The 13,640-nt window shown below is 36.5% G+C and overlaps 1 protein-coding gene across 1 annotated transcript; it reads left to right on the top strand.

Moving 5' to 3' along the window:
• The first annotated feature begins 10,571 nt into the window (after window positions 1–10,571).
• LOC118745295 (trypsin 3A1) lies at window positions 10,572–11,423 on the top strand. The gene has a single exon (XM_036478821.1). It carries the CDS (start codon window positions 10,572–10,574, stop codon window positions 11,421–11,423), a length of 852 nt encoding a protein of 283 aa, XP_036334714.1.
• Window positions 11,424–13,640: the final 2,217 nt, after the last annotated feature.

The raw sequence follows: 13,640 nt of genomic DNA, 5'->3' as shown, positions 1-13,640 counted from the left end.
GCTTCAGATAATACGCTCTTTAAAATACATTTATGAAAGTTTTATGAACAGTATGATATAAATAAATAAACTTTTTAAAGTTTCATAAATTGAATTTTATTTACATAAAATTAACAAAAAAATTATACCATCGCATAACTTTGGACTGGGTGAACCGATTTCCATAAATCTTTTCTTTTTATCGGAAAGAAGGTACATACCTTAAGGATCGTCCCGTAATTTGGTTTAGATCCGATCACGGGATCATGAAAAAATTAACGGTACGGAGTGTTTGTATTGAACCCCAAAACCCAGCCTTTGTGTGCGCTAATGCTTTGCACTTAGAAACTTAACTTAGAAATCAAAAATCTATAGTTCTCCAAGTTTCTAAGTGAAGTTGTTTTTTTGGGTAACTACATACACGCGCTGCCCATTTGCCAGATATATGTACAATTTTCAAGTCAATTCAAGTCTAAGTCTTGCATAACTGAGCTTTATTTGTTGAAATTCCAAATAACGCGTTATAACGGTGCAAATGCCTTCCCGTATAATATACGGTGATGAATAACTGATGACCTAAGTTGAATTTCATTGTTCAAGTGCGTGGAAACCCTGCCAAATAAAGGTCAAAAATAAGTGTTTTCAAACCCATTTCGATTGATCACCATCTTTTAATAATTTATCCAACTATTTGAATAATTTGAATGTATCTTTTTATCTGCAACCCTCTTCAAACGTTCCAAATATTGAAACCAAAGATTTCTTAACACCCTTTAGTTTGATTCCCGTAGTTTTATGTCTCGTCGTAGAGGCGTAATCCATCACGGCGGTAATCTCGGCGTTCATAAAATTTGCATCCATTTATGACCTTTTTATTTTTATTCGAAAAAGTGAATTAAAAGTGGCAGTTAGACAGCTAAAATATCCTACAAAGGGTTAATGAGCGAATATTACTAAGAGTTACCGAAGAGAAAAACTCTATGATAAAAGATAAATGGTTTTTCGGTTGAGTGCATAAGATTCCAGAGTGGTATTTAATACCTCTTAGCACTAGAATCACCCTTAAACGGCTGCTCTATCAAACCGAGTGGGATTTTCAGATTTATGAGCGCGAAGTACCAAAGTTACATGCACTCTAATATATTTGCAATGGTGTTTTGTGTGTTTATAGTGCATATCGTCGTTTAAAGTACAAAATTGCGTCTCGTCATTCTGCAAAACCGCGTAACTGACATTTGCTGTCAAAAATTGGATTTGCTCACACAAGCTCTTGGCTCAATCGGTATCCATTCGTCCTGAAATATACTAGCCAGAAATGCGATTGCTTTATAAAAAAGAGAACCATTTTGAAAGTTTAGTGTTTTTACTCTCGAGAAAATAGTTTATGCAACCTCACATACGCGGTTTTGTACTTTAAACGACGATATGTATTTACATGTATTTGTATGTATCACCTTTTGAGCATGAGCATTATTACTAGATACTAAAAGGAGTGATAGGTAAAGTCTCCTCAGGTGACAACCGACAAAAGCAACGAAAGCATCTGAGAAAGATTAACAACGAGCAACTTGCACATAAAAGTGCATGCACGACGAGATGTATGTATAGTTGTGTACATACATGGGCAATTCTCAATTAGTTCGAACTTTCGCGTGACTTGACAGTTTTTATTCGGACACATAATTTTAGTTGGTTTATTAACAAAAATCAGGTTACATATCGATGGCTGAGTGAAAGATCGACCTATCTCGGCAGCCGGTTCGAAAACGCCCTATCTCAGAAAAATTTTCAACAACGCTTTATCTCAGAAAACTTTTCAAGAACGCCCTACTTCAGAATTTGATTGGAAAACACCATACCTGAGAATTGGGTTGAATAACGCCCTATCTCAGCTGTCGATTCAAAAACGCCCTATCTCAGCTTATTTTCAATGCATTTTCGTTTGAGATAGGACATTTTTGAACCGAGTTCTGAGATAGGGCGTTCTTCAACAATATTCTGAGGTAGAGTGTTTTTCAATAAAATTCTGAAGTAGGGCGTTCTTGAAAAGTTTTCTGAGATAGGGCGTTTTCGAACTGGCTGCCCAGATAGGTTGATCTTCCACTCAGCCATCGATATGCTGTGTAAATTATGTAACTTCAAAAAAATCGCCACCGCACATATTTTCTACCCATATATGTATATAATTTCGAAATAAAATAGGGAAATTATCACAAACAGCAGTGTGTCTCTCCTGTTATTTATTTTTACGTTGCAAAATTTGGTTCGTTGATTCCTCTTGTTTGAGTTTATAATGATATGGTAGCATTTGGAGAGCAGAGTCGAGTGCAACCCGTTAGAAGTATGTGCTTGCAATAGAAGATAAGTTATGAAGAGTCAACGTGGCGTGACTACTTTTTTAAAATTTTGACACTTGCGGTTTTTAAAGTATACTGTATCTGGTGCGTACCTAGAACTGTTATCGGACAACTATAGTGTTCTGGAGCATAAAAGTGAAAGTGCAAATTTTTTATTAGCGCATCGTCCGCAATTGGAAAATTTAGCCAAATACGTGTGTGCTCTATTGCACAATATACTATTGAACTAGGATCCTCGTGTATCACTTTTTTATTTGTTCTTTAAAAAGTTACAGAGCAAACAGAAGTAAGAAAAATTAAAAAAAAAATATACTGTATAATTCCCAAAGGCATTTTTTGTCCAAGTCATCAGATCTGCACCGTTCGTTCGATTTTCGAATATTAGGTATGAAATGATTTTTGGCAATTTATGTTCGAGAACTTTTTTTATATGAAAAAAATTTGGGCTACAAAACATTTTGTCTAAAGATGCTGATCAAGAAATTAGAAATTTTGGTCAAACTTTGCAGAATTTTCATAATCTTTGCCAAAACTTACTAAAATATCGCGTACCTGTATTCATTTGGTTCACTGTATGTGTATATCGGTAACCGATTTATCAATTTGTACCAAACTGAGTACAACTACTGACCTTGACATAAAAAAGCTACATGTTGAAATTTTTCGAAATCGGACTAAAATTACACCCACTTTCCACTTCCAAAAAAAAAAAAAAACACGCAAAAAACGTTAAAAAACGTATGGTACGTTACTTTAAAACGTTGCACCACATTGGATTTTGTATTCTAGTAGCTGAAGGAACGTATTTTAGAAATTTAAGACATGTGTTCACGATTAAAAAAAAATGTTTCACAAAAAAAGTCGAAGTTTCTGAGAATTGCCCACATACGTATATTTATAAGCGCATATACTAATGTACATACATACACAATTCTACACACGGCACTTGGGTATAAAAAGGTTTTAACTCATTAAACGCGAAAGCAAAATAGGAAATTTAGAGGAACCAAATTTTGGAGGATACTAAAAATGAGGATATGTACAAAAACCGATAATAAAAAGTTTCGACTTCTATAAAGGGGTGTCTGCACGACCTGAAACATATGTGTCTTGAATCTTTGTTATGTAATAAAAATTTCCATAACATCACGATTAGTCTGTGAAATTCGAGCGTGACATATATGTAACACTAGCGTTTAAAGAGTTAATTACAACTTTAAAATTTCGCTATACACACGGCAACGCAAGCCTTATAATTTTTGAAGTGAATTTTTTTATATCGTTTAATAAAATTCGCATATATGTATATATATTCGCCAATTTAGTCCCTTCGGTTTCATCATTTTTTTAGAATCGATCATTCATCAAAATGCGATTAAAACGAAGCGTCTCCGTTGCCCATGAGTCTAGATATTTAAAAGCTCAGATCTCGAAAGAAAAAAATATGTCTATTAAAGTGAGGACTCGTACTTCTAATAATAAGTCTTTGCAAGTTTATTTCAAAAGTAGTAGATGTTTTTTTTTTGATATTTGCGCAGGTAAATGAAGGTATGGATACATATCGTCGATGTTTTTGCAAAACGGCCTATCTTACGGCACTCAAATTTTACAGGAGAGCCAAACAAAAGCGATTTTTCTTTGAAGGCATTGCCTTGTTGTTTTAATAACGATTTTATGGTTTTTATGCATAAATCTCGATAGCAGGAGTTCAGAGTTACCAAATCTCACTTTTGCCACAACGGCGATTTAGGCGGTTTTGCAACTGGTCGATGGGCGGTTTTGCAAAAACATCGACGATATGTACATAAATACATACATCATATGTACGTACCACTTATGGATGGTTGCGAACATTTACTTTACAGATTTTTGGCATTTTTCTCAGCGATATACAGGGATTTTGAAGTTCAGATAAGTAGATTGAATTATTTTGGGCAGCCGCCTTGGACCAGGGCTTAGAGATGTACACTGCCACCCGTAAGGACCATGCTGGATTCCCGTTCCAATAAGGCAATTGAAAATCTCCCTGTTATTGCTAACATGGAAGCTATGTGAAGATCCGAAGGGACCTAAAACTGTAGGTAGCTTCATTTGTATAACAAGGGGCACACCACAAAATCCAAGGAAAAACTCGGCTAAGCTCTTAGAAAATTGTGCAACGTGAATGTAGTTTTATATAGTTAAAGAAAATGTGCCAATTACTCTTCATTCCCTTTGCCCAAAGCCTAGTTATTTGTTACTTAAAAATCTCATCTTGTTTTGAAATGTTATTTATACTGCCATTTCAGTTTGTTTATTTATGCCAAGTAATTGCATACATTGCTTTTATTTTGCTTTGCACGTTTTTCACTCTGAAATTTGATTACTTTAATATTTTCCATTAAAATGTTTTTTTTTTTTAGTTGGTTTCTACTTCTCTAATTTTTAGCAATCTTGATGTTTAATAATTGTTTTGTAGAATAAAGAACTCAGTGTTTGTAGACCGGAAGCAAGAAATAAAACATATACATATGTACTAGGGCATTCAATCCCGGGATCCCGGAGACTTTTCCAAGTCCCGAAATCGAGGGATTACAGCTCAGGGTTGCCGAGATTTTTACTGATTCATTTACAGAATGATTGAGAAAACGAAAAAAGAATTCAGTTGACATGAAACACGAGATATATCGGACAACAAAATTTGGATTCAAAGTGAACTTGAGCTATTTGCACCTGGAAGTGAATTTCAGGACCTGCCTGAATAACTGTACTTGTTCAGATATTTTCTGCAAGAACTGTGTAATAACGAAAAATCTGGTAGCAATTGAAAACACAACAAGCTTTTAGAGTGTGGCAGAGTCGTTGTTCATTCTACTTTGTTGGCCTTTTTCGAAAAAGGATTTCTGCAAAAATGAGTAAATGTTTTTGACAAGTAATATAGATATTTTAGAATAAAAATATTTAAACATCAAAATACATATTCTTTTACTAAGGGCATTATGCTCCCCTAAGACCAAATGTGGTGACAATGAATCTGTGTGGTTTGAAAATGGCGAACCTACTGTAAAATGTAAAAATTTATGATGAAGTCGAAATCCAGAAAAATCTCGGGATACCGGAACTACAATTTCTACATCTCAAAATCCCGGGATTGTTAAAATACTTCGGGATTGAATACTTAATATGTACATACTAGTACATACATTCAAGCATATTGTGTATACGCTCTGAGGTGCTCTGTAATTTCTTCAATGCGCAATCCTTTACAAACATTCTTGTGCATACACGTACGGTTTTACTAACTACCTCAGTCAAAGAATTATAGGTGCAACATGCGAGTTTACGGAATGCAAATGTGCGAATTCGAATACGAATGCGAATGTTAGGAATAACATTAAAAAAGCTATAACCAACTTAAGTCATCGTTTATATTACTTAAAAATTTTGTGAATTATTAGAAAATCGAGTGCTTAACGTATACAGTGTTTTAATCTAGTAGTCAGTTCAAAAGGGGCATATTATACATATGTCAAAAAAAGTAATTTTGCTGCCTTTTCTCCCATGAGGCGATTTCTTAGAGACTCGTATATGAGGACGGCCGCACTGAAGAATTGCTCACTTGCAACGCAGACGAGTGGAGCGCGTAAATATTTGCGGGCCAGATCTATAAATTTGTCATATTTTAGTTTAGTTTTCCACAAATCGAGAGGATTTTCACCGAGATGAGCTCATTTTTCTTTATGACAGGCCATCAATTGAGCTTTAATTTCACATTTTCTAATGTCTCCACATTCGAGCCTTCGCTTTCGCTGGAGGAATCTAAAATTATATCTAGGTTGCTTATAAGACTTTTAGCAGTACTTGTTGAAGGCCCATCAATGTTGCTTGATATACTACTTATCCGTTTAGCGCCTGAAGCTAAAAGCCGGTTATTGCCCGCACCCTGGTTAGACAGACTTAGAGCCATTTCAACAATATTAGGGTGGACTCTCTGCCCATGTTCACATTTGCATTCGCTAAACATTCACATGCCACGCTTGTGGTAAACGCACACTGTTTTTCAGTTTACTATAAACGCCACGCCCTTTTGTATAAACTCATTTGTATGCACTTACCAAAGATCTTCTCACCAAATTTCAAATTATAGCGAATGCAAAATTCCACGGCTATGGAATGTGCGGCCTTTTACAAACTTATTTATATTTACCGCGCTATAAGCGCCTACCTTAGATAAGTCTTCACACCAAATTTCGAAGTCATGTGATTCTTAAGTCCTGAAGTTAAAGCTGATTAATTTTTTACGCCTGTGGGATGTTCCGCGCACCTTTTGCAAACTTATTTATATATATCGTCGTTTAAAGTACAAAACCGCGTATCAACAAAAATGCAAAACCGCGTATGTGAATTATGTAAATTATTTTCTAGAGAGTAAAAACACGCATTTTTCAAAATGGTTATCGTTTTTTTATAAAGCAATCGCATTTCTGGCTAGTATATTTCAGAACGAATGGATTAGGATTGAGAAAAGAGCTTGTATGAGAAAATCCAATTTTTGGCAGCAAATGTCAGTTACGCGGTTTTGCAGAATGACGATACGCGGTTTTGTACTTTAAACGACGATATGGATACTTTATTTTTAGCATCTATCATAGATCTGTTGTCACGCCAAAATTTCGACATGTGACTTACTGTTCCGAAGTTATTGCCGATTAAAAATTTCACGCCTATGGGAGGTACCCAATATCCGAGGTCACTGTCTAGATAACAGTTAAAGCCCCATGAAAATCCATTCTGTAGTTCCTGTAGTGAGTTCAAACAGGCAGACAAGAATTCTAAAAATGGTCCAAATATATTCTATTATATTCCCCGGATCACCTTCGGTCATTCTTTTACAGAAATTTTCAATGTACAGACGCACATTTCTAGAGGTTTAGTATATTCTATTAGATAGATATTTTTTGTTTGAGTTAATGAATGTGAATCTAGGACGATTTATTATTAAATTTTCATTTAACTTTTGCACATATAGTTTTTTGACTTAAGCATTTTGTTAAGTGTTTGCTTTAAATTGCATTCGTTATACAAATAAATTAATTGCTCAGATTGCAGCCACACACGTATGAAAAATTTGAGTTTATAAATGCAATTAAGATGTTATCAAATGATGGAAACAAACAAATGAAAATGGGTTAAATATCTTCTTAGATTAGTTACATTTCCTCTATTTGGAAATGAAAAGATTGTGAGTTCATGTGTGGATCAGTACTATACGTACAACCTGACCGCAGCGAAACACCAACATGGCTTCCCCTAAGTGTACAGACCACAACAGCACTTAACGACATAAGCACCCATGCCAGGTTTATGACCTAGCATATTCGCGCCGCTAGATTCGATTAAAATCGCTAATAGTGATCAAATTTATAAGGCGGTGTTTATGATGCAGCGTTTAACGGCGCCATACAAATTATTGTAATTCATCGCTGATAGCGATTTTTTCGCATCGCACGTTGCGAATTCGCTAGGTTATAACCGAAACCGAGGGGGAGCCTACCCCAGGCACATCAGAAGAAATCTTTTCAATTAAAAGGACGCTGTCCAGACTTACATTGTCCAACTACTGGACCCGACAACGTACAGACGAGCGACAAACAGTATTCATAAAGAGTCGGTCACCATCTACCCCGCCTCTCCGAAACGCCCGATAACGAACTGAGCATTGATTCCAACTTAACGATATCCATCAAGCTCCATGGCTGCCTCAGAATGGAAATATACAAGAAAATACAAGGAACCCAATCGTTCATGTGGTGATAGACGGAAGGCACGCTTTCAGTATGGACACTTCCACTACCCAACATCGAACATGGGAACATGGTGTTGTTAAAGCCAAGATACGCGAATGACCCGATGCAGCAAAAAATTTGCGTACACTAAAGCAAGGTCGAAAAGCTGCAATCATAACAGACGGCCAATTTATTTGCCACTCGAGACGGACACCTGCTCTCTGAATGTCACTAAAAACATAAACAGAGGGCAGCGTTGATCCGGATCAACTCGTCAATTTGGAATTATCTCGGGAATTAACTGCAGTTGATCCGGATTAAGTCCTAGAGTTAATCCCCAAACTTAATCCGGATGAAGGTAATATTCGATGACAACACTGACCAAAACTTAGAGCGTAGAATACAGAGAAAGGGCAAAACTGACATGAACATATACCTTTTCATCGGTAATGCAGTCACCATACTAATTTAAATAGTAATCCCATTGAAATTGAAAAAGAACTTATTTGAATTAATAGGGTGACTGCATTACCAACGACAAGGTGGATGGATGTCATGCTAGTTTTGAATTTTCTTTATGTTCTACAAACAAAGCAGCCAACCACTTTATCCGCTATAGTCGAGTGATGAGGGCTGCGTACTACAAGTCTGCAGGTCCCAGGTTCGATCCTCGGTTGGAGCGATTGCCAAAAAATCTTGTTTTTATTTTTACTTAATTTTTTTTTTAAATTTTATTTGATTACTAAATTTAATTTTACTTTATTTTATTTTCGTTTGTTTTATTTTACATCAAATTTTTTATTTTGTTATTAGTTAATTTAAATTTTTAGAGTTTAATATTACTAGAAAAGTCAAAGGCAACTAACTAAAAACAACTTTAAAAAATATAGTTATAATTGAATGAATAAAAAAAATTAAATGAATATTCTACTGGCCGTGGAATTCGAACCTACGACCTCGCGGCTCATACATAAATCCGCATTACTGCCGTCTGTCAAGGCACAATTTTGATCAGATCAATTGCGCCGTTAATCCGGATCAACGTTGCCGTCTGTCTTTGCTTTACGATGGAGAGAAAAAAGATGCCACCGAGCGCAAGCTATGAGGGAACGTTATGGGGAACTGAAGAGGGAAGCGAGACATATTGGCCCGCCAGGGAAAGCGCCCGCAAATTTTTTCCAGAGAATTAGGCCACTTAAGGAAAATTTCAAGACCTGGGCGAACTCATGTAAGAACAACCATGGTGACCTAATTACCGATGTCCAGAACGTACTTAAATTATGGAGGGAACACATTTACACTCTATCGAATGGCAGCAGCACTGAAAGTATTGGATACGACGAATTCGAACTTCTAGGCAATGAGAACATGTGATGAGGCGGCTCTTGGAGTGTATTGCGCGTTGGCGACGGAAAATACTGCAGACGAGTGAACGATGAGCTGTATGAGCTTTACGCCGACATATGTACATACGTAGAGGCAGTGCGGCGGATTAAAATACAGCAGCTCCTCCAGCTCGGACTTGTCGTACAAATGGACAGAAACGCTCCAACTCAGAAAATATACAACGCGAATCGCGCTGTTGCCAACGGAGGTAGAGGAAGGCCTCCTCTACGGTGGAAAGACCAGGTGGAGAAGGTTTTGGCTTCACTTGGAATTTCTAATTGGCGTCAGCTGATATAGAAGCGAAATGGCCGGCGTGCTTTTTTGGACTAGGCCAATCAAGAAGAATAAGAAATTGAAATTGCCTCTGTATTTTACAACAAGAAGATAATAAAGAAATAAACCAAATCTGGTTCAGTAGGATAGTGGGATTATTTATTTAAAACTGCAAGGCCAAGAATTTAAAAAAATTACATAATTCTTAAAAGTTTATACGTATTCACGCAATTTTAAGATCATTTACAACTTTAACTTTCGTTCGAATTGAGGGTCAGTACGTAAAAGTGACTCCTAAAGCTTTAAATACTACCGGTTATTTCCAAAATTAAAATAAATGATATGACTTTTTGTGAAATGATCTTTTTATAGATGTGCGAAATCAGCTGGCAAATATTTGCCGTGATCTTGAAGTGCTTAACCGTAGCGCGAACAAAATCCATGGGATCGTAGTAAACAAATAAATTTAAAGGTTGCCGCCCAGCTAAGGTAATTGACAAAATTGTGGAGTGGATAAACAAAAGAAAGTCGTAAAAAGATATGAAGCAGCCTTCAGTAAAGTTTTTTGACACTTAGCGCTGGCAATATGTTCTAGCTACTATGCTTTTTTTTTGTTTTGTAATGCGTTTTTAGCATAAAAGCGTATGGGCGTCTAGCGGAGATAAGCGGTAATGCGCAGATAAGAGCGAAACTAATGAAAGTTTGCCGTAGTATAAAACGTTAAGAATTTCGAAAATATGTTATCATTTATTTAGTTACCAGCAAACAAGCTACTTACTCAACTTAAATTTTAACTTCTTATTTGCCAAAAATGCGTGGATTTTGCATTCTTTTGATTTTCAGTCTTTGCCTTCGATATGCCAGCTACGCTTCTCCAGCCACTCAAAATGAAAATCATGCTGTCGAGGTAGGTGGGGAGGACGACGAGGAGGATTGGTTTAACCTCGACGGTCGTATCGTTGGTGGTTTGCCCACTTCTATCCTCTATTTTCCTTACCAAGTATCGCTGCAGTACAAAAGCCAGCACATTTGTGGTGGAGCCATCATACGACCCAACGTCATCATTACCGCAGCTCACTGCGTTGAGCCATCGATGGCGGTGAATGCATTCAAAGTGCGTGCCGGCTCTTCGCAACATGCATATGGTGGTCAATTGCGCACCGTACAACGCATCTTTAGGCATGAGGACTACTCTAGTGCTACCTACAATCACGACGTCGCGCTGTTGCAGCTCGAGCAAGACTTGATATATACGCAAGCGGTGAAACCAGTACAATTGGCAGAATTGAATGCAGTTTTGTCTGCACAAGCGAAGCTGTACGTTAGTGGCTGGGGCCTAACAAGCGAGACGGGCTCTGTTTCATCGGCGTTGAACTACGTGGATGTGAATCTTATATACCAAGAGACGTGCATGCAGAATTACAAGTACGTTGTGCCCATCACCGCAGAAATGTTCTGCGCTGGCTACAGAAATGGTGGCAAGGACGCTTGTCAGGGTGATTCCGGTGGCCCGCTGGTCGCGTACTATCGTGGTGTGGCGAAATTGTATGGTATTGTGTCGTGGGGTGTGGGTTGCGCACAAAAAGAATATCCGGGTGTGTATGCCAAGGTGCCCGCTTTGAGACCGTGGATTGATGAGAAGTTGGCGAGTATTGACAAATGAAGCGGAATTATTTAAATGGGCGTAGGTAGTTTTAATATTTATATAGTTTAAATAAAAAATTTAATTTATGGAAAATGTCCCTTCTGTGGAGAAATTTAATTAAAGCAACTTTCATGCCACGTCCAGGCAATGAATTCGGATGAGTCAGGTTTGAATTAATCGAATGGGTAATATATTTTGGGAAGCTTCTTAAGACCGTAGACAAAGCAAGGTTAAGGTAGTTGCCATTACCAATATAGTTCAGAGAGGCAAACTTATGCCAGTTTGTGATGCCACTGGATATCTTTTGTTTTGTCATGCGGCGGAATCATTGTTTTGCCTTATTCAAGCGGTAAGAAATCATCTTAAGCGACAATCGCATTTTTGAGTGAATGGCTATCTTAATAAGCATAATTGCTATATAAGGGGTGCCGGCATTGGCCAAAAAAGCTGGCCAATGTTTTAAAAATTGTGCGAAATTCAAAAAAAATATCACCGAAATGTTCAAAGTTATATTTATTTTGTATGCAGTTTTGTAGCCTATTCAATTTTAGTGATGTGCAAGTTTAAAGTGATTAAAATTATCGTTAATTTTTGATATTTTTGCTGCCGGTGTTTCGCATGTTTTTTTTTCAAAACATATAACGAATGCTCGAAAAGTTGTTTATATGGAGGAAAATGCGGAACACCGCTATCAAAAATCAATGATCACCAACGATGAGCCCCACTGTATGTATCTAACGAGCATTTCATTGGCTTGTTTTATATTTTCATGCTCTTTTAATGTCCGCTTATAAGCAGTTCGCGTTTGTCCGCGAGAGGTTTTTGTTTGATTTCGCTATGAATCTTAATGACCATTGATGAAAAGTTCAACGCAATAGAGGTGTTTGTGTCAATTTTGTAAGGCCTAACGGTAAAGAACGGCTAATTTATTCCGAAAATTATACCCAAGAATTGGTACAGGAATATACCAAAGGAAGTGTCCGTTTAGAGAGCTTACACTGTAATTTAATGAGCTGTTTTCATTCAAAGGCCGGCTCAGCAGCATCGGTACAAAATTCCATTTAATCAACGTATATACATAACTATGTATATCGTAGGTCCTACGACGTAGGGGATTGTACAGCTCCGCGTATGTTTTGAGCAGCTTTTAAATCTTCGAAGACATAAACAAATGGTGTAAATAGGCTTTAGCATGGAATGCCGAGCAAATTCCACATTTCGTTATAGCTGTTTTACATATTCGACGATGTTGTCATTTTAATATGAAAGATATAGGCCAGCGAAGTGCTCTTGAAACGCTACAAAAATTTATATTTTCTGTACAATAGTTCCATTGCGTACATATGTACTATCAATATTTTTACCAGTTTTGTCTACTTTTCTTTTGCTTTATTTTAGGTTCATTATTTTAATATAAAAGTATAGCTCTTTAAAACCATATATGTATGTACATAAATATAAATTTCTGACAAAATATTTTTTAGGGTATGTATGTATGGAAGAATTTTCGAACGTACGTTGTGTGGAAGAAAATGCGTGACACTGCAAGAAAAAATGTCAAAAATCAAGGGCTTTTTCACCAACTTGAAACTTGCACATTATTGTACTAAAATTGAATGCCGATTTTTTGTAAGAATTCTAGATACAAGTTTGAAACTTTGGTGGAACTTTGCAGAAGTTGTATAATTTTTTGCAAAATGCTAGCTCGCTGGTGGGAGTGACGGTTACGCCGAATGGATGCTTTTGTAGAGCATTCAATTCTGAAGAAAATCCATCATTGACCAATATTATACCAAAAAATACCTCTGAGCTGGAGAATTTTGAAAGAAAAAAACATGCAAACTAGTATTTTAAATGGGGAATCTTCTAATACCTATTAGGGTCATTAAAAATTGGAACTTTTTCGAATTTCGACTGAGAACGTTCGGATTCTTGAAGACAAGAGGGAAGACAAGTTCCTTCTAAAATTTCAGTTTATTTGAACAAGGTTTAGAGATCGCTCAATGCTGTTGTTTGTTTTCCGCAAACCACAAATTTTAAATGCATCTTTATAAACAAATAGGTATATTTTCATCAAATCTTGGCGGATTTCGCTGAAATTTCGTAAGTAGATTCCAAAATATCAGTTTGATTGAACATAGTTTATATAAGTTCGATAAATTAATTTTAAACGCATTTATTAATTAGTTGGTAATTAAGTTTTGCCTTATAAACAATTAATATTTGCAATAATCT

Source organism: Rhagoletis pomonella, unplaced genomic scaffold, assembly GCF_013731165.1.
Source record: "Rhagoletis pomonella isolate Grant_MI unplaced genomic scaffold, Rhpom_1.0 Rhpom_scaffold_00008, whole genome shotgun sequence".
In the NCBI taxonomy this organism is placed as follows: Eukaryota; Metazoa; Arthropoda; class Insecta; order Diptera; family Tephritidae; genus Rhagoletis; species Rhagoletis pomonella.
This window is presented reverse-complemented; position numbering and strand designations above follow the sequence as displayed.